The sequence below is a fragment of the Microcaecilia unicolor genome, chromosome 14 (assembly GCF_901765095.1).
Source record: "Microcaecilia unicolor chromosome 14, aMicUni1.1, whole genome shotgun sequence".
Classification (NCBI taxonomy): Eukaryota; Metazoa; Chordata; class Amphibia; order Gymnophiona; family Siphonopidae; genus Microcaecilia; species Microcaecilia unicolor.
The window spans coordinates 34,714,665-34,734,714 of NC_044044.1; the positions used below are offsets into that span (position 1 = coordinate 34,714,665).

Here is a 20,050-nt window from a genome sequence, read left to right on the forward strand (position 1 = left end):
ATTTCTTTTCCCTTGGTTATCAAGATATTCCAGCTTCCTAGAAAGAACATCTCTATCTTTTACCATAGCTCCTGTTAAGTTCTGCAATTTTTTTCTCTCTCCTCCCAGTGATTCAATTTTTTCTTCATTTTCTTTTACTTTCCCACACAACAAATCTTGAGTTTGTTTTAATTCAGTTCACTCTTCTTTTATTGAATGAGTTACCTTGGTAAGATTGGTGTTCATTCCTTGAATGGCGTCCCATAACATCTCAAGCGTTATCACAGCTGGTTTAACTCGACCTCCACACTCCATGGAAGACACCTCAAGGTCAGGAAGAGATACAGGCTTAATTCCAGTATTTCTATCAGTTAATTTCTCTGGGGTCGATGTATCTACGGGGCCTCCTCCGGCTGCCTGAGCAGACGACACATCGGGCGAGTGCTCATGTGACGTCTCCGTCAGAGTCGAAATACTTCCATGTTGTGGTGGAGCTGTGGTTGGAGGCGGGCTGAGTGAGGCCGCCTCTATGCTGCGATCCGATAGTCCAGCTTCGGATCCCATCAACGCGGAAACCGGTGTCTTTACTGCCCGAACTCCATACTTCTCCAGCGTCTGTTGATGGAGAGCCGGGCTTCCAGGCTCGATGGAGGATTGTATTCCTGTTTTCCCCTTCCTTTTCCCCACGAAACCTCTTATGGAAAAGTGCCTGCTTCTCCAGGTACAAACGCTGGGGTTCTAGAGCTCAGACACGCACCTCCTCTCTAGTCGCCATCTTGCCCCTAGACCTTATCCTCTATTATGCAAAGTTTTAACCAAGTTATTAATCCTTACATAAAGGGGACGAGAGGCTGGACTTTGTATTGCTGTGACATTCAGGCCATCCAAAGAGGGTTTTTTTTTTAGTATTTGGCTCGTACATTTCCAGTGGCAGTTCAAGGCGATTTACAGTCAGGTACAGCAGGTATTTCCCTGTCCCCAGTGCTTACAATTCTGAAGCAATGGAAAGTTAAGTGACTTGCCCATGACCACAGGGAGAATCTGTGGGATTCAAACCCTGGTCTCACTGGTTCACAGCAAGCTGTCCTAACTACTGAACTACTCCTCCACTCCAGGAGGAATTCTACAGTATGCAACCCTGGGGCAAAGAGACCAAGAGGCTTATTTTCAAAGCACTTAGCCTCCCAAAGTTCCATAGAAACCTATGGAACTTAGCCTCCCAAAGTGCTTTGAAAATATGCCTCAAAGGCTACTCAAGCCCCCAGAGATCTTTTATTCCTTTGGATGTTTATATATTTTTTAAAGCTAAATGCCCCCCTCCTCCATGGGACCAATATCTGGACATCCAATCAAGGCCTAACCAGAGCAGGGCTGCACAGGTACTCAGCTATCATCTGCTGGAGACTGAGAAATACTGGCTGGCTGAGGGCTGCTCAGGGCCTTTATAGGATGACATCGATCAGTAGTTCTCAGACTCCATCTGCTGGTAGGAGAGTGTATACCCACTCAGGAAAGATCTGAATAAGTCCACACTGGTGTAGTCAGACCACTTTATGCACTCCTTTGCAGTGATAGGCCAGCTATAGTCAGCCATTTGCTTATAATTAGCTCAAAATGTAGATGTAAGAACAAGCTTATTTGCAGCCAAATTAATAGAGAAATTTACTTGATAAGAACATTTTTTTCTCTGGAAGGTACAGTGGATGAATATATAGAGAAATGGAATCAGGCGATGCCTCAGGCAGCTGCTGTTATTGCATCAGAGCAGCTGAGGGCTATTGCTTGTAATAAATCCTCCCCCTGGCTTACAGACTTGAAAAGGAAGGGCTGAAATCTGATAACAAGGATAGATGTTTTTATCGATTACATCTTAAGATCTATAATGACAAGGCAAATTGCAATCAACTAGAATAAGCTAGGGAACTTTTTTAATATAGTGAGAAGTTTCTAGAAGCACGGTGATCAATATTCTAAAACTATATCCTTTGTTACTATTTGGAAAACAGGGATCAGCTGAATTTAACTTCAGTGATCTGTCTTGGATCCTTTTTCACTAAAATGCCTGAAAAGGTTTGGACTAAGTCATTCGGGGCTCGTTTTGATCCTGCACCTGCCATTTTAATTAAGGAATCCTCAGACAATGTTCACTCTGCCCTTCCAAACAACAGTCTACCCTTGTAAGGCAACCTGCTGAGTCAGGTCTTCAAGGCCACATTTGCTATACCATACAATACTATCGGAGTTTAATATACTGCTAATTTTCCTAAAGGATTCACAGTGGTTTACAAAGTAAAAAAAAAAAGCTCCAGTAGTAAGGAGGAATTAACAAATTCTATAAAAATATAATAAAAATAACACAAAATTAACATTAAAAACAAAAAAACATTACAAGCAAGTCAGAGTTGTTGCTTGAGCAAATAACTATTTAGCATTTTCCTGAAAAAGAGGAAGGTGGAGACTTGAGATTTAGAGGTAACTTATTCCAGATTCTGACCCCAAAGAAATGAAAAGAAGCCTCAAAGATAGCCAAATGTTTTCTTTAGAGAGAAAAAAAAACTAATTTCAAGGTTTTTACTGTAAACAATTTTTATTGAACAAGGAAATAAAGTACAAGAATTCAAACACAAACACGTATTCAATATTTTACAATTTTCACATCTAACCCAAACACCCCACCACCCGCCCTGCACCTTCGACATATTTTAATTTCAAGGTTTTTAAAAAAAACCTACCCCCTGTTTACTAAGCCAAGCTAGGGGCTGCCGCCCGGCAATGCCAACATAGCCCAATCAAAGTGAATGGGCTGTGTCGGCGTTAGTGCATGGTAGCCGCTAGTAAACGGGGAGGGGGGGGGGCTAGTTTTCTATCTATAAACGGAAACACCAACAGTGGCTGTGGCTCTTCAGCTTGGAGAAAAGGCGGCTGAGGGGAGATATGATAGAGGTCTATAAAATGATGAGTGGAGTTGAACGGGTAGATGTGAAGCGTCTGTTCATGCTTTCCAAAAATACTAGGACTAGGGGGCATGCGATGAAGCTACAATGTAGTAAATTTAAAACGAATCGGAGAAAATTTTTCTTCACTCAACGTGTAACTCTGGAATTCATTGCCGAATGTGGTAAAGGCGGTTAGCTTAGCGGAGTTTAAAAAAGGTTTGGATGGCTTCCGAAAGGAAAAGTCCATAGACCGTTATTAAATGGACTTGGGGAAAATCCACTATTTCTGGGATAAGCAGTATAAAATGTTTTGTACTTTTTTGAGATCTTGCCAGGTATTTGTGATCTGGATTGGCCACTGTTGGAAACAAGATGCTGGGCTTGATGGACCTTTGGTCTTTCCCAGTATGGCAATACTTATGTACTTATTATATTTGTACCCCGTGCTTTCACAATCAGAGCAGGTTCAATGCGGCTTACATAGTAACAGAGATTACAGAGTATTGATGAAGAAAAAAAATAAGTTAAGTATATCAGAATAATAAAAGAAATAAGTAGGTAGAGATGGGCAAGAATGAGGGGATTAGGAGTGGTATGAGCCAGGGTAGGTGAGCATTGGAGGAGGGGTAGAGGAGGTGGAAGGGGGATGGAACATGGGATAAGCATAAGGAAATTAGGTTGGAGAAGTGGTCTAGGTCGTCGTTATGTACTTATGCTATTCAAAGCAAACAAGCAGGTAAGATCAGAGCTGCTTCTTTCACTTCTTACTCGGTCGCCATCTTGCCCCTATGGGAATCCTTTTTAACATTTTCAGATCCAAATGTTCTCTTCACATTTCTCATTTAATTGAGCTGATCCCTCCTTTTTTATCTATTCTTCCATTTGATACAAAGCGCTCCTTACTCTACAGGACCCACAGGACCTTATGGAAAGCAAAATGGCGCATCTATTTGATGTGCCCAAGAGGGGAAACTTATAACCCATGACTCATAGTAACATAGTAGATGATGGCAGAAAAAGACCTGCATGGTCCATCCAGTCTGCCCCAGACTCCCCCAGATCACTCCCCTACATATATGAACTTCTAGTTTTTTTTAATATATCTACACAGAATTGTTCTCGTGCTTTCCTTATAAAATGCAATTGGAAAACAACTACAAGATCCTGTATGCAATGAGATAAACCTAGGCCAGGAGCAACCAGTCAGGGCAAATCTAGGGCCACAGCCCTCTCCCCTTTCCTCCCCTCTTTCTTGAAAACGTAAGATTCTTCGGGTCCTGTGACTTATGCCCAGGGCTTTTTTTGAGGGGGTACATAGTACCGGCACCTTTTCCACTGTCTGCTAAAATTGACCAATGGTCCCCAAGTTTTAATGAAAAGGCTCAGGCTCTACACACCAATTCTGCCTTGTCATAGATTCTGTGACTGGTTGCAGGGGGCCTGGCTATTGTGGGGTGGGTCTCTCAGTGATCACCCCATCCTTATTGCTAGAAAAAAACGCAGTGCTTATGCCTCTTTTAGCTCTGGGCATGCGAATGAATGGCCACTCCTAGCCTAGGGTGTACCCAGTGCGTATTTCCTAGTAAAAAAAGGTGCTGGTACTCAAAATGCCAGGCCACCCTTCAAGGGTGGGGGTGATCACTGAGGAACCAACCCACAATAGCCAGGCACAGAATCTATGACAAGGCAGAATTGGTGTGTAGAGCCTGAGCCTTTTCATTAAAACTTGGGGACCATTGGTCAATTTTAGCAGACAGTGGAAAAGGTGCCGGTACTCAGTACCCCCAAGTACCCCCTCAAAAAAAGCCCCGCTCCACAATTTGCTCTATTTTCAATTTTGTTTTTATCCACCACAATTCCTGTGTAAACTAGTCAGGTAGCAACCTCAACACAAGGGAGACGGTCATTACCACTGTAAACAGCTCGGATGATAATTACTCACCGGGCACGGCCCTTCCCTACTTCACTCCGAGACACACACAAACTCCTCACACAGAGCTACAACTACAGATCCCGGCATGCAAGATGATGTCCCGCGCTTCACCGGGTTATTTCTAAGTGACGTCACAGAGGTCTATCCATGACGCTCCTCTCAGAGGGCAGGCCGGCCCTGACCGGAAACGCGACATTGACCTAGTCGAGCGGAAACAAGGCCGGCGCGCCATGTTGAGGAGGTCTTTTCTCTTATTTTTTTTTTTTCCCCCTGTACTGCGTCTAGTTTTCCACTGCATCGCATTACAGCACACAGAGGAGTAAAATAACAGTATAATCACTATTAGGCTGGTTCTCTGCAGCTCGGGTTCTTCTTTTGCAAGGCGTCTGCGCCAAGCGGAAGTGACGTTAGCTGCGGTGGGGCCCGGCCCGTCTCCTGGAACACTTTCCCCCCTCTCTCCGTCTCTCTCGGCCCTGCCTGCCTCCTGTTTTCCTGCGGAGGATACGCACCAAGAAGGGTAAGCTGCCGTCGGCCGCGCACACTCGTTAATGAGTGCTGCTTTTAGAACAGGGCTGTGTCGTGTCCAGGGAACGTTGTTCGATAAAGTTTATTTAACTTAAAAAAAAAATGAAAAAAAAAAGAAAACCCTGCAAACACACACAAGCAACACAAAAAAGGAGGGGTGGAGTCTAGGGCCGCGGGCGCGCACCACGTCCTTACCTTCTATTGTCTGCGCGGGGACCCACGGCCGTTGGTGGGCAGGAGGAGGGGTGAAGGCGCGCGCGCCGCTGGGCATGGATTGGTGGAGAAAGGAGAAGGGCGCGAGCGCTGCTACCCTGGCTTCGTGTGTGTGTGCGCGCGCGCGCTGTCTCACTCGCTCCTCCTTTCATGCTGGAGACCGGAAGCGGAAGCAGCTGTGTGTGCGTTAGGGATGCCGTCTGAGGTCAGCAGTGGGGGCCCAGGGCCCGGAGGCACCGCGGTAACGGAGATAGTGTTGGTGGCAGCGTAGTAGTCTCCAAGCAGAGGTCAAAGGGGCTCTTGTCCACCTTGTCTCGCGCTGGTTTGGAACATGCAGCGCCTCATGGGCCGTCCTGCTGGTAGCGCTTAGGACTGAAGCAGAGGATGCGCCGTCCCTCGCCTTCCCACTGCTACTTCCTGCAAAGCAGAGAACAAGAGCGCGCGGCTAAGAAGGGCAGAGGCCGGAAGGGTAAGTCCGTGTTTACAGGGGACTTGTCTAAGAGAATTCCCGCTGGCTGCCATAGAGTTCCACAACACAGCAAGAGCGGCAGGAAGGGGAGAAGGGGGGGTAGCTCTTGAGTAGCAGACATCTGGAAGAAGGGCATCATAAGACCAACATACTAGGAGCTAATGGATCTTGGGGGGGGGGGGGGGGGGGGGGGGGCTCTTGAGTAGCAGACATCTGGAAGAAGGGCATCATAAGACCAACATCCTAGGAACTAATGGATCTTGGGGGGGGGGCATTGAGTAGCAGACAGCTGGAAGAAGGGCATCATAAGACCAACATGCTAGGAACTAATGGATCTTGGGGGGGGGGGTCTTGAGTAGCAGATAGCTGGAAGAAGGGCATCATAAGACCAACATGCTAGGAGCTAATGGATCTTTTTTGGGGGGGGCTCTTGAGTAGCAGACAGCTGGAAGAAGGGCATCATAAGACCAACATACTAGGAGCTAATGGATCTTGGGGGGGGGGGGGGGGGGGCTCTTGAGTAGCAGACATCTGGAAGAAGGGCATCATAAGACCAACATCCTAGGAACTAATGGATCTTGGGGGGGGGGGCATTGAGTAGCAGACAGCTGGAAGAAGGGCATCATAAGACCAACATGCTAGGAACTAATGGATCTTGGGGGGGGGGGGTCTTGAGTAGCAGATAGCTGGAAGAAGGGCATCATAAGACCAACATGCTAGGAGCTAATGGATCTTTTTGGGGGGGGCTCTTGAGTAGCAGACAGCTGGAAGAAGGGCATCATAAGACCAACATACTAGGAGCTAATGGATCTTTTTGGGGGGGGGCTCTTGAGTAGCAGACATCTGGAAGAAGGGCATCATAAGACCAACATACTAGGAGCTAATGGATCTTGGGGGGGGGGGCTCTTGAGTAGCAGACATCTGGAAGAAGGGCATCATAAGACCAACATCCTAGGAACTAATGGATCTTGGGGGGGGGGGCATTGAGTAGCAGACAGCTGGAAGAAGGGCATCATAAGACCAACATGCTAGGAACTAATGGATCTTGGGGGGGGGGGGGTCTTGAGTAGCAGATAGCTGGAAGAAGGGCATCATAAGACCAACATGCTAGGAGCTAATGGATCTTTTTTGGGGGGGGCTCTTGAGTAGCAGACATCTGGAAGAAGGGCATCATAAGACCAACATCCTAGGAACTAATGGATCTTGGGGGGGGGGGCATTGAGTAGCAGACAGCTGGAAGAAGGGCATCATAAGACCAACATGCTAGGAACTAATGGATCTTGGGGGGGGGGGGGTCTTGAGTAGCAGATAGCTGGAAGAAGGGCATCATAAGACCAACATGCTAGGAGCTAATGGATCTTTTTTTGGGGGGGGCTCTTGAGTAGCAGACATCTGGAAGAAGGGCATCATAAGACCAACATCCTAGGAACTAATGGATCTTGGGGGGGGGGGCATTGAGTAGCAGACAGCTGGAAGAAGGGCAGCATAAGACCAACATGCTAGGAACTAATGGATCTTGGGGGGGGGGGGTCTTGAGTAGCAGATAGCTGGAAGAAGGGCATCATAAGACCAACATGCTAGGAGCTAATGGATCTTTTTGGGGGGGGGCTCTTGAGTAGCAGACAGCTGGAAGAAGGGCATCATAAGACCAACATACTAGGAGCTAATGGATCTTGGGGGGGGGGGGGGACTTGAGTAGCAGACATCTGGAAGAAGGGCATCATAAGACCAACATGCTAGGAGCTAATGGATCTTGGGGGGGGGGGGGGTCTTGAGTAGCAGATAGCTGGAAGAAGGGCATCATAAGACCAACATGCTAGGAGCTAATGGATCTTGGGGGGGGCATTGAGTAGCAGACAGCTGGAAGAAGGGCATCATAAGACCAACATACTAGGAGCTAATGGATCTTGGGGGGGGGGCTCTTGAGTAGCAGACATCTGGAAGAAGGGCATCATAAGACCAACATCCTAGGAACTAATGGATCTTGGGGGGGGGCATTGAGTAGCAGACAGCTGGAAGAAGGGCATCATAAGACCAACATGCTAGGAACTAATGGATCTTGGGGGGGGGGGGCATTGAGTAGCAGACAGCTGGAAGAAGGGCATCATAAGACCAACATGCTAGGAGCTAATGGATATTGGGGGGGGGGTCTTGAGTAGCAGACATCTGGAAGAAGGGCATCATAAGACTAACATGCTAGGAGCTAATGGATCTTTTGGGGGGGGGGGGAGAATAGTAAATAGGGTGGTATTGAGGTGAATGATGAAGGGCTAAGTAAGTGTTGATTCTGATTTTTTTGTTTGTTTGTTTTCATAAACTACATGAGTAGAAAGATGTGGTAGCTGTGTTAGTCCACTTTTAAAGGAGTGGCCTAGTGGTTAGGGTGGTGGACTTTGGTCCTGAGGAACTGAGTTTGATTCCCACTTCAGGCACAGGCAGCTCCTTGTGACTCTGGGCAAGTCACTTAACCCTCCATTGCCCCATGTAAACTGCATTGAGCCTGCCATGAGTGGGAAAGCGCAGGGTACAAATGTAAGAAAAAGAAAACATAGGAAAATAAGATGATACCTTTTTTATTGGATTAACTGTATTAAGTTAGTCCAATAAAAAAAAAGGTATATTTTTTTTTCCTTTTTATGTTTTTTTTTATTTCTGTTAATAAATTACATGCAACTGGATGTTCTGATTTGTCAATGTTTTGTTACACTATATTATAAAAATTCAATAAAAAGTTTTTTTGCAATTGTTGGGAATTTGATCTTACCGGGACCCTTGTGTCTGTAATAGTGCATGTTTTCTCTCTCGTTTCCCCTTAATAAGTTTTGAATTGTTCAGCCATGCTTTTATGTCTTAAATGCCCCCCCCCCCCCCCGGTCCCTTTTTGGTGCCCTTTCCTCTCTTTTTTTCTGAGGTCCATTCAGCTGAGCACTTTGAAAACTGCATTGTTGTATTAACATATAATTTAATTGTGTGTCTCCTGGCCTTTGTACTTTTTGAAAGGGTGAAAAATCCGATTCACTTCACGCGTTCTACACAACTCAGGATTTTGTAAACCTCAAAAGGACCTAATCTCCTCATTATATACCAGTGTACTCCCTGTCTTGGCTGTTCCACAGATAAATTTAGTGTAATCCATCTCTTTTTTTATTATTTCTGATAATTCTCAACTTCTTTCGGTTCCACTGGGGAATCTTCCCTTGGGAGTTTTTATGCACTAGTAGAAGAACTGTACCCCTGATGTAAAACTTCTTTGTTGCTTTCACTAATGGTCTTTGAAAATAGTTTCCTCCATATTCCTCCTACATCTTAAATTGTACATGGTTTTAAGATTCAGGTTGCTTTCTGATTTATTTCTCTGTGTAATTATCCTGACAAGCATATGTTCTAGGTTTTCTTCAGCTTTTTGTTGGTAGTCTCATGTAAATTGCATTTCAGTAATCTGGGTGTGTTAATACAGGTGAAACACTAGTTGAAAATTCAGGGTATCCAAGGCCGAGCCCATATGTCTTATCATCCGAAATTTCCAAAGTACTCTTCTTTTTTTGTGTGTGGTTTTTCCCACATTCATTTTCCAATGTTTTTATTGATGACAAAATATAAGAAAACTCATCCAATATAGTTGCTATTCGATGAATAAAGTGTCAAAGCTGATACAAAAACAGTAAGGGAAAATTCCTTCATCGATATTTGTCAGATTTTAACCCCAATAGTCTGTTATTGAGGTGGACATATTGCTTCTGAATTGCCCACTGCTGGGAAGACGGGTACTGGGCTAAATGGAGGAGATGAAAACGGTAACGGAATTCAAACATGCGTGGGATAAACATAAAGGAATCCTGTTCAGAAGGAAAGGATCCTCAGGAGCTTAGCCGAGATTGGGTGGCAGAGCCGGTGGGGGGAAGCAGGGATAGTGCTGGGCAGACTTATACGGTCTGTGCCGGAGGTGGGGCTGGTGGTTGGGGGGCGGGGATAGTGCTGGGCAGACTTATACGGTCTGTGTCCTGAAAAAGACAGGTACAAATCAAGGTAAGATATACATATAAAGTAGCACATATGAGTTTATCTTGTTGGGCAGACTGGATGGACCGTGCAGGTCTTTGTCTGCTGTCATCTACTATGTTACTTCCTATCCTATGACTTTCTAATTTCCTCAGGAATCTTTCATGAGGTACTTAGTCAAATGCCTTTTGAAAATCCAGATACACAATATCAACTGGCTTACTTTTATCCACGTGTTTTATTCACCCCTTCAAAGAAATGTAGTAGATTGGTGAGGCGAGATTCCCTTGACTAAATCCATGTTGGCTTTGTCTCATTAATCCATGCTTAAGTCTCTGTTATTATGTCCTTTAGATTGTATCTCTTTTGAGCAGGGACTGTCTTCTCTTCATGTTTGACTGTACAGCGCTGCGTTAGTCTGGTAGCGCTTTAGAAATGTTGAGTAGTAGTAGTGTTATGTATACGCTCTGTAACTTTGTTTTTTATAGTAATGTCGCTACCATTTTCCATAGCAACTATAGCTGCCTTATGTTCCAAGGTTAGCAACTAGTGGTCAGTTATAGAGACCGGTAATGCCTCTATGTGATCAATTCTAAAACTGAAAAGAAATTCATGCAGAATATTTTTCTTCTCGAGATGTTAATTTCATTGCCTATGTAAAACATAATCAAATTTACCTTCAATAAAAAAATGAGCTACGTTTTTTTTTTTCAAAAGACTACTACTACTACTTATTTCTATAGCGCTACTAGACGTACGCAGCGCTGTACACTTGAACATGAAGAGACAGTCCCTGCTCGACAGAGCTTACAAGCTAATTAGGACAGACAAACAGGACAAACGAGAGATAAGGGAGTGATAAAAGAGGGCCTAATCCCTTCCTTCAAAGACTGGCCCACAATGGAAAGCGTGGTATTGTGACATTTTCAGCTAGACCCTTCGTGGCCCACACTGGACAAGAATCATTAGCTTCAGGAGTAGATGACAAACTTTGAATTGCCCGGGATATTTGTTTCTTAGTCACTCTTGGCCTTTTCTACAGTTTGCTGAATAACCACCTTCCTCACCAACAATGAATATGCATGAACTTGATTTGCATATACTGCTTCTATTATATGCAAATCTTTCATGCATATTCATTGTGGATATCCTGACTGAACTTGGGAAACACTGCTGAAGCAAGAAGTTCACGGTTGGATTTGTTTATGGTATTAGCAATGAGTTGCACAAATAGTTTGAGCTTGTTCCTCGGTACTTTTGTCATTTTTGCTGGGAGCTTTTGTCCTGAGCTATGAGAATGACTGACTGACATACTTCTTTATATTTTGCAGGAAAGATGGAAGATTCACACTTTAACTCTTCCTCCTACTTCTGGCCTGCAGTTCCTACAGTCTCTGGGCAGGTAAGTGTCTCATCAGTCATAGAACCCATATACTTTCCCACCTCCTGTGTTTTCACTTGCAAGGTATGAAAACCACTTTTTATACTTTTGATTAGGGTTGTGGGAGCCATCCTGCCTCTCACAGCATAAAGCACCTTCTGCTGGGAGTGGCTGGCACTACAGGAGCAGTGAACACCCTCACATCTAATTCTGGGAGAGATTGAAACTGTAGGGATTGCACCTTTCTTCCTGTCTGATTTGTTCCTTCTCTGTTTTATAGATTGAGAACTCAATGTTTCTGAACAAGATGAAAGAGCAACTAATTCCAGACAAGGGCTGTGGGCTGGGTCCACCACACTATCCTGCACTTCTCACGGTACCCACGTCAGTCTCTCTTCCCACTGGCATTGTGGATACAGGCAACAAATCGGAGCAGCTGGCACCACACAGCCAGGCTTCTGTGACCCAGAACATCACTGTCCTGCCAGTCCCTTCCACAGGGCTCATGACAGCAGGTAAGAGATGATTTAACACCCAGTTTCCAATCCCACCCCTGCCAGGTGGATTAATTTAGAGCTATGACACCTGTATATCCAGCTCTTGTCTCACCATTGATGCCAGTTTACTGTGTGACCTTCAGCATGCAGTCACTCTTACTGTACTCTATCTTGGTTTATAGTCTGTAAGGGACCTAGTAACCATATGGTATGTCCTCTACATGACTTTCTAGGGAAACCATTGTGTAGGTATTGTAGTAACATTAAGATTGTTAGATCTGTTCTGTGAAGTAATACCTGGCTGTTTATCTTTTGATAATTTGTTGCACACACTGTCAATGTGAAGGAGATAACTCTTGAGCACCAAGTAGAGTGCTGTGATAGTATGTGAGTGTTTAGTTTTGGGGAGGATGGATGAGGACAGTGGGCTATTTGGGGACATCAGGCTGGCCTCCTTGCATCGTGGTATCTGCAGTGCTGATTTCTAACTAGCATTAGGACTGCAGGTCCACAAATGCATTGAATGAAAATGGAAAAACAAGCACTAGCCTAAGATTCCCTCTGGTGATTTGTTTTTTTCTGTTTCTGCTGGTTTAGATCTGCAAGTGATTTTGCATTCTCTTTCTCACAGCGGGGCTGGTAATCACATCTCCTTCTGGCTCCCTCGTCACCACCTCATCCTCATCTGGCCAGACCTTTCCCATCTCTGCACCTCCGACTATGATTGTCTCAACACTGCCCCCTGGCTCCCAGAGTCTGCAAGTTGTACCCAATCTCTCCAAACTCAAGGATGGTGGAGGGGGGGCCCCAAAAACTGGGAGGAGCCGGAAGAAGAAGAGGCTACCGGACCCTGCCCTGCCTGAACTTAATGACCCCTATGACCTTTCTGACGAGGATCACCAGAAAGATGGGAAGACTTATAGGTGTGTGTGTGACAGGGCCTGGGCCTCAATCACTTGGCACCAGCTGTTACCTGTATAGAGGTGATATGGCCGTGATCTCGACTTCTGACCCAGGCTCTGGCTCTCTCTCTTTTTTTTTCTTTTTTTTTTTGCCAGGTGCCGAATGTGTGCTGTGACCTTCTTCTCCAAGTCTGAGATGCAGATCCACTCCAAATCTCACACAGAGGCAAAGCCTCACAAGTGTCCTCATTGTTCCAAGACCTTCGCCAACAGCTCCTACTTGGCCCAGCACATCCGAATCCACTCGGGGGCCAAGCCGTACACCTGTAGCTACTGCCAGAAATCCTTCCGTCAGCTCTCCCACCTACAGCAGCACACACGGTGAGTGAGGAGCACTCCTGCTGGCAGCAAGTTCTGCCACCAATGATGGCATGCTTCTGTGCAGATGCCTGTCTGCTAATAGGCATGAGAGTCGGACGTCTTTCTTTGATAGCTTGCATGCTAGAAGAAAATATAATCTCTCCATATTTCTGTCTGCATGGAAACTCCTGAAGTCTTGTGTAATAGTATTGTTCCGCAGACGTACCCTTAAAGTCCGGCTATCTGTGTTTCCAGTGGCATGTGTGTATCGAGGGAATGGGGTACCCATGACATTCCACTAGGGACCAGGATAAGAGAGCACGCTCTAATCTGTCTTTGCCCTGGCCTCTGGGTGTGGTCACTGCTTGCTTACACTAGTTTTTATAGATGTAGAGGATTTCCCACTCAAGTAGCATCCTCCTATCTCCAGCCACATTGCATTTGCGCCTTGTGATCATGACGCCAGCACAGAGTGAGGACGTGAAAGCAGCGGCCGTGTCCTCCCCAGTAGCAGCATTTTCCTCAACTCGAGCACCATTTACTGTGGGGAAACTTAATTAAATTTAAAGCCCATGCAGATCAGGAGATGATGACCCAACTAATGTTGGAGTTATTGCAGGCACCCCCCACTTTGCTAATCCTGTACTAAGGGCTCTTCTGTTCTGCCCTGCAGCATCCATTGCTGTTCCAGTTCCAGCCATCTCTGTCAGTACGCCTCACGCAGTCATGGGGCTCCTTCAGCTGCTTCTGTACTTAGATATCCCATCCCCATAAGTGCACACTCACTCTTCCTTCATAGTACCTGCTGCTGTTTCAGTACTGAGAGACCTTCCTCATGTATACTTCTGCCAGTGCTGCTGAGGCATTGTCCCTTCTCTGGCACCTTGCCTCACTCCTGCCCTGTAGTAGCCACACACAGCTCTGCCAGTGCATCTCGCCTCTACCTTGTGAGATGTGCAGATGTGTAACCTTTCCCCACACATAAGCATGTGTGTAGCATGATGCTCAGATCCCTTTATTGCCAGCCCGTTTTCCATGTCTGTTACATGATAAGAGCACACTGTCAAGAATTCACTTTTAAGCGGTGCGCAGGGTGTGAGAATGCTGTGGCCCTGCCCGTGCGTGCATAGCGAGACAGAGAATCCAGTCGCAAACCGTGTCCTTCCACCGGCAGGATTCACTCCAAGGTGCACACAGAGGCCAAGCCCCACAAGTGTCCTCACTGCTCCAAGACCTTCGCCAACAGCTCCTACCTGGCCCAGCACATCCGAATCCACTCGGGGGCCAAGCCGTACACCTGCAGCTACTGCCAGAAATCCTTCCGTCAGCTCTCCCACCTGCAGCAGCACACACGGTAAGGGGGGCGCTGCTTCCACTGCTGCCAGGGGAGGACACTGCTGCTCTGCATGCTTCTGCGGGCGCCAGCTCCTGGCCATAGGGATTTGTAATCTACAGTTTTTGGCTAACAGTTTAAGGGGCAAAAAACCCCTCTCATTTCTGATAACCTGCCAGTAATGGCAGAAGTTCAAATTAAGGGCCCAAAGTGTCCATTTCAGAAAGATCTAGGAGCAGCTGCAAGTGGGCTCCTATGCCAAATCAAGGTCAGGTATACACATAAAGTAGCACATATGAGTTTAAATTGTTGGGCAGACTAGATGGACCGTGCAGGTTTTTTTCTGCCGTCATCTACTATGTATGTTACTATGCCACCTTGGGTGGAATATATTTTACTGCCTGCTAATTAAGATATGGTCAGGCTGTACAGTCTGTCCACCAGGGGCAGCGTTACCAGGGGCATGAACAGGCTGTGCGCATTCCTCCCCCCTCCAAGTTGCTGTGAGAATGTACTGAATGCAGCACCTAGGGTCTCTTCATACTGTCTTCATATGATATCCATGTGATCAGTGTATAGGCTGTGTGTCTGTCCCATTGGTCCTCAGCTTCTGCATTTTTTTTCCCTTTTCAAACTCATGAAAGAGAAGTAATGGTGTAGCCAATAATCTGCATAAACAGGGTACAGATAAAGATGTGTGCATTATACCTTGTTTCTTTTCATTGTTGGTTCATTCTGGCGTTCTCCAATTGGCAATTTGAAATGCATTATTCCCCCTGCACTGTCTTCTCCCAACCAGTCTAGCAGACTGTAGGTTGTACCTGGTATAATTACTGTATAACCTCAAAAGTTTCTCTCGTATGTTGGCACCAAAGTATTTTTATATATACGTTTGACTATTGTTCTGTGAAGCGCATTGTAGAATATTTTAGCTGTAAAGTTCAATGTTTCCTTTTGAAGAAAAGGGGAAAAAAGCCTCAGCAGAAAGCCCAACCAAGCACCCGAAAACAACGTTGAAAAACAATGTGGGTGGAAAGAAATCAACGGGCTCCAAAACTACAATGTAAAATGCTGACTTCACAGAACTGACTTGAAGTGGATCCCCAAACATGAAAACAGTTTTTACTTAACTTAATTATCAAGTAGAACAGGTAATGTGCAAGTAGTCCATCACACCGACTTAGGCCAGAGTTTCCCTTCAGCTGTCTCAAGGCATAGGGGACCATTGATATCAGGCACATTTAGCCTTAGTATAATGGGATCACCAAACCTGTTTTATGATATACATGTACCTGGTATAATTACAGCTGAGGCCTGCTTCTACCAAAGTGTCCCGTCCCAGATGCTCAAGACCTTACTTCTGGCTTCACTTAGTTTTCTTTTAAAATACATTTGTAAACATTTTCTAATACCAAATATGAATTTAAAAAAAAACAAAACAGAAACACAAAATATCATTAAAAAAATGCATAGGAAAAATCCAGAAACAGTCGACAAAACCCTTCATCTCACTCATACTCCAGATGTTGTCCAGGTCCTCCAACACATCTAACGTCAATAGAAACTCTCACAAGGCAGAAACCAAATCGGCCAAATGATTTATTTACTTGGATGGAAACGGTTAAGGTTTCCCCAGATTTAAATTCACATCTAATATTGCCAGAATATTGATGTGAAAACATTTTGGGCCCCTCTTACAAAGTCACGCTAGCAATTCTGGTGCGGCAAATGAGAGGAAGCCCATAGAAATTGAACAGGCTTCCTGTCATCACTGCACGGAAATGGGTAGCACAGCTTTGTGAAAGAGGGTCCTTTGTTTCCTGTTTACTCTATTTTATTTAGTGTTTCTTCCCCTTACATGGTTCTATCTTCCATCTGTTTTCACGTTTATAGCACTAAGATTATATGCATTTTCTTTCCATTTTACTTCAAAAAAATGAATTTATCCCACATCAAAGGGGTGTTGGGGGAGGGTGAGCAGATAGCCAGGTTCTGTGTTTCATAATTCTAAATCATGCTCACTGAACATCTGAATATGTGTAGTTCTCAGTCTGTACATCCTGAGTAACTTCCAGGTTTTTGCTCTTCACAGAATCCACACTGGGGACAGACCCTATAAATGCGTACACCCGGGCTGTGATAAAGCTTTCACACAGCTCTCAAACCTGCAGGTAAAATCGCCAGGGAGAGAGGGAGAGGGATGGGAGCTGCCAGCATTTATATCATGTCTGATGTTTGTCCCCCTCCTGCTTACAGTCCCACCGACGGCAGCACAACAAGGATAAACCTTTTAAGTGTCATAACTGTCACAGAGCTTATACAGACGCAGCATCACTAGAGGTGCACCTGTCCACGCACACTGTGAAGCATGCTAAAGTGTACACCTGCTCCATCTGCAGCCGGGCCTACACATCGGTATGTGGAGAATTGAGGGTTCAGAGGGCTTCTTGTTGCTGCAGCTATTTGATTTGATAGTGCTTAAAACTGTGTGGAGAATGAGGTAGGGTTTTCCAGCGTTCTCTGATGTCTGTCTGTCTGTCTGCAGGAGACTTACCTGATGAAGCATATGAGGAAACACAATGCCCCAGAGCAGCAGCAGCCGCCATCAGCACCGCAGCCACAAGTGGTGTCTCAGGTCCACGCGTCTGCCGGGAGCCACTACTCCTCTGCCCCTCAAGTGCCCTCTGGTGATGTTCCCCAGTGCTCTTTTGACATGAACCCCTACAAGTCAGAACACCACAAGGATATCTGTCTAACTGTCAGTACCAGCACCATCCAAGTGGAACATCTTGCCAGCTCATAAACTGAGTAGCCCTTCCCTTTGTGACTGCTACCGGTTAGAGACTTCAGTCCTATGGGGCGTGTGGTGGAGGAATAATCCCCACTTCATCTATTCCCACCAGACATGAGCTTGTACCAGCCACGACCTCATGTGTGTGACAGCGAGCTATGAATACAGCACTGTGATGTAACGTGGTGCTCATGCCTGTGAGGGGCACAGAGAGGGCTGCTCTCTACAGCAGTGCTTCTCCACCCTGTTAGGTTCAGTTTCCAGAATGTCTGTGGAGAATGGACAAGAGATCCTCGGCATGTGTGAGAAATATGCAAATTGTGTGCATAGCCAGCGTGGCTGTACTCTAGAACGGGGTTAAGAATCACGGCTCTGTCCTGCCTGTGAAAGTCACTGCACAACAACTGGGTCCTAACACTGTCTTCTATGACCCAGGATACCTGGCCAAGAAAGACAGAGACGGTGTACATCCTGGGATACAGTATTGTCCCATGAGAAGCAGAGGGCAATGGCTTGGGATAAATTTCATGTTCCCATCTGATCCAGGGGATCCTGTGCTGCAGATATGGAGGAGAAAATGGCTCTAGAGCTTCCTCGAGTGTCCACCCCACTGGCAGGAGCTGGACTCCAGGGGTCCCAGACTGTACCCTTACCATAGGATATGAGTTGTCCCCAGTTCAGAGGGAGTAAAAGCTGGGGATTATGAACTTGCTTTGTGGGTTATTTTTTATAATTAGAAATTTATGAAAAGATTTTAAACCTAAGGACAGAATGGGCTTCAGAAATGTTGTGGAGAGGGTGTTTAGATTTACACATCACAGGAACCCTTTGCACTGTAATCAGCAGGGCACAGTGGCTCTCGAGCAGGCACATCCATCTGTCTTTGCCCAGTCCTGGAAGGACAGTAGCAGGGTAGGATAAGGAGGGTATCAGCTGTGCCGAGAGTGCTTTCTAAAGTAGAGATGCACAGGTAGCTACAGGGGCATGGGGAGAGCAAGTAAGATCCTATAAGGTCTTTACAGAGTCTGTGACAAATCTGGGATTAGAACCCAGCTGTCCCCCTAGAAAGACAGCATGCCCAGGTAGCAGCTGTCAACCCACAGATTTGGGAAGAAAGGTGTAAGTGCAACTGTGGGAGGTGAATCTCAGCCATGGCTCTGCATGTTGCATACATCGCTTAGACAAAACAAACACAAAAAAATATATATATATCTATATATTTACGGTAGTCTTTTGTGCTTTATAAAAGTACCTACTTGGGAGGAGGAGGGGGAGTTTTTTTTATTTTTTTTTTTAAATATATATTTTCTTTCTTGGAGAAAGCTGCCTGCCTTCTGTCAGAGTTAATTAACAGTTTGAATCGTGGAGATATGTGGGGGGGGGGGGGGGGGGGAGAGAAGGTTTAACAGAAAAGACATTGTTATATGAATATATATATATAAAATAAAAGCTACCAGACTTATGTACAAATGCCCTGTTTTTAGCACATTGTATAGAAATAAAAGCCCATATATGAGGATCAGTGGAGCCGGAGCTGTCTTTCTGGATCTCGCCCATGCGTTTCTCACGCTTCTCCTGGAGAGTCATCTGCAGCGGTCCTGAGGCACAGCCCTTCAGTTTTGTGAAGTTTTCTATTCAGTGATAAATTTTGTCTTTACAGATTTCCATAGGGAAACAAATTGCAGCAAAAAATAGGAGCAGGTGGATGCCATCGTTTTGACACCCTTAAAGCTTTTGGTGTGTGGTGGTAATCTGTAAGCTATCATTAAAATTTACCACTCTACCTAAGGACTGAAAGAGAAGTGGTAGACACTTTTTAACGCTTAGTTTTAAAAAGATACTCCAGGGAGAATTCTGCACATTAATCTTATAATATCCTAGCTGAATTTTGAGCTCTTGGGCCAATCAGCCCAGAACAAGTTTTAAAAATAGCTGGCCACATCACTGCAGGTTACCTCTTATCAGTGTTAACTGAAGAAGGAGCAGTCCTCTGTAACATCTTAAGCATAAACATGCACCACCTGCTGGCCAAACTAGAGAAATACACTTCAAGAAATAATACAGTTTTACAGGCTTTGTCACACATGTCCTCTAGTTTTTACTCTTTCTATATTAATACCTTTCAAGTATTTAAATGTCTATCATATCTCCTCATCCCTCCTTTCCTCTAGGGTATACATATTTAGGTATCCCAGTCTCATATCTTGTAGTGCAAGGCCCATATCATTTTTGTCACCTTCCTCAATTACTTCAAGATTCTTTACATCGTTCGCATGATACGGCCTCCAAAACTGAACACAACACTATAAGTGAGGCCTCACCATTGATTTGTACAAGGGTACCAGCACCTCCTTTCTGCTGGTGATTATGTCTCTCTGCAGCCTAGCATCCTGGTTACAGCAATGGCTTTGTCACACTGTTTTGTTGCTTTCACATCCTTAGACATGGTTACCCCAAGGTCCCTTTCCATGTCTGTACAAATCAGCCTTTTGCCTCTTAGCATATATAGCTCCCTTGGATTTCTACTCCTTGCATTAAATTTTAACTGCCAGACAATTCTAAAGTTTACTTCCTTTTTTGGATGTCCACTCTGTTTGCAAAGCTTGATATCATCAGCAAAAAGGCAAACTTCCATTACATAGCTTCCCACTATTCCAGAACTGTGGGATAGTTGTGACCATCAACCAGGTGCAGATAGAGAACTGAAAACTGAGTTGAGACATACCTCGCTT

The 20,050-nt window shown here is 45.2% G+C and overlaps 2 protein-coding genes across 4 annotated transcripts in view; one reads left to right on the plus strand and one right to left on the minus strand.

Moving 5' to 3' along the window:
• The window catches only part of COPS7A (COP9 signalosome subunit 7A), a 46,779-nt gene extending 41,900 nt beyond the window's left edge, over positions 1–4,879 (minus strand). The window contains exon 1 of the mRNA XM_030188368.1: positions 4,858–4,879. The gene's annotated coding sequence lies outside the window, so the exon portion shown is untranslated. The remainder of the gene's footprint in view (positions 1–4,857) is intronic.
• A 78-nt stretch (positions 4,880–4,957) lies between these two features.
• ZNF384 (zinc finger protein 384) lies at positions 4,958–18,837 on the plus strand. 3 transcript variants are annotated; one of them, XM_030188364.1, is made up of 9 exons: positions 4,958–5,365; positions 11,386–11,456; positions 11,716–11,950; positions 12,564–12,855; positions 12,991–13,215; positions 14,369–14,548; positions 16,620–16,698; positions 16,784–16,942; positions 17,073–18,837. In XM_030188364.1, the coding sequence occupies exons 2-9, from the start codon at positions 11,391–11,393 to the stop codon at positions 17,328–17,330; spliced, it is 1,494 nt and encodes a 497-aa protein (XP_030044224.1). In that variant the 5' UTR covers positions 4,958–5,365; positions 11,386–11,390; the 3' UTR covers positions 17,331–18,837. The 3 variants fall into 3 exon arrangements, with proteins under 3 accessions (XP_030044224.1, XP_030044223.1, XP_030044226.1); XM_030188363.1 differs by lacking the exon at positions 4,958–5,365 and adding an exon at positions 5,597–6,055; XM_030188366.1 differs by lacking the exons at positions 4,958–5,365; positions 14,369–14,548 and adding an exon at positions 5,598–6,055.
• Positions 18,838–20,050: the final 1,213 nt, after the last annotated feature.

Excerpts from the sequence above, each read along its gene's own strand:
- ZNF384 (XM_030188363.1), top strand. The coding sequence starts at position 5,971 with ATGCGCCGTCCCTCGCCTTCCCACTGCTACTTCCTGCAAAGCAGAGAA. Across the intron at positions 13,216-14,368 it reads CACCTACAGCAGCACACACG|GATTCACTCCAAGGTGCACA; the intron begins GTGAGTGAGGAG and ends TTCCACCGGCAG. Across the intron at positions 16,943-17,072 it reads GCAGCCGGGCCTACACATCG|GAGACTTACCTGATGAAGCA; the intron begins GTATGTGGAGAA and ends GTCTGTCTGCAG.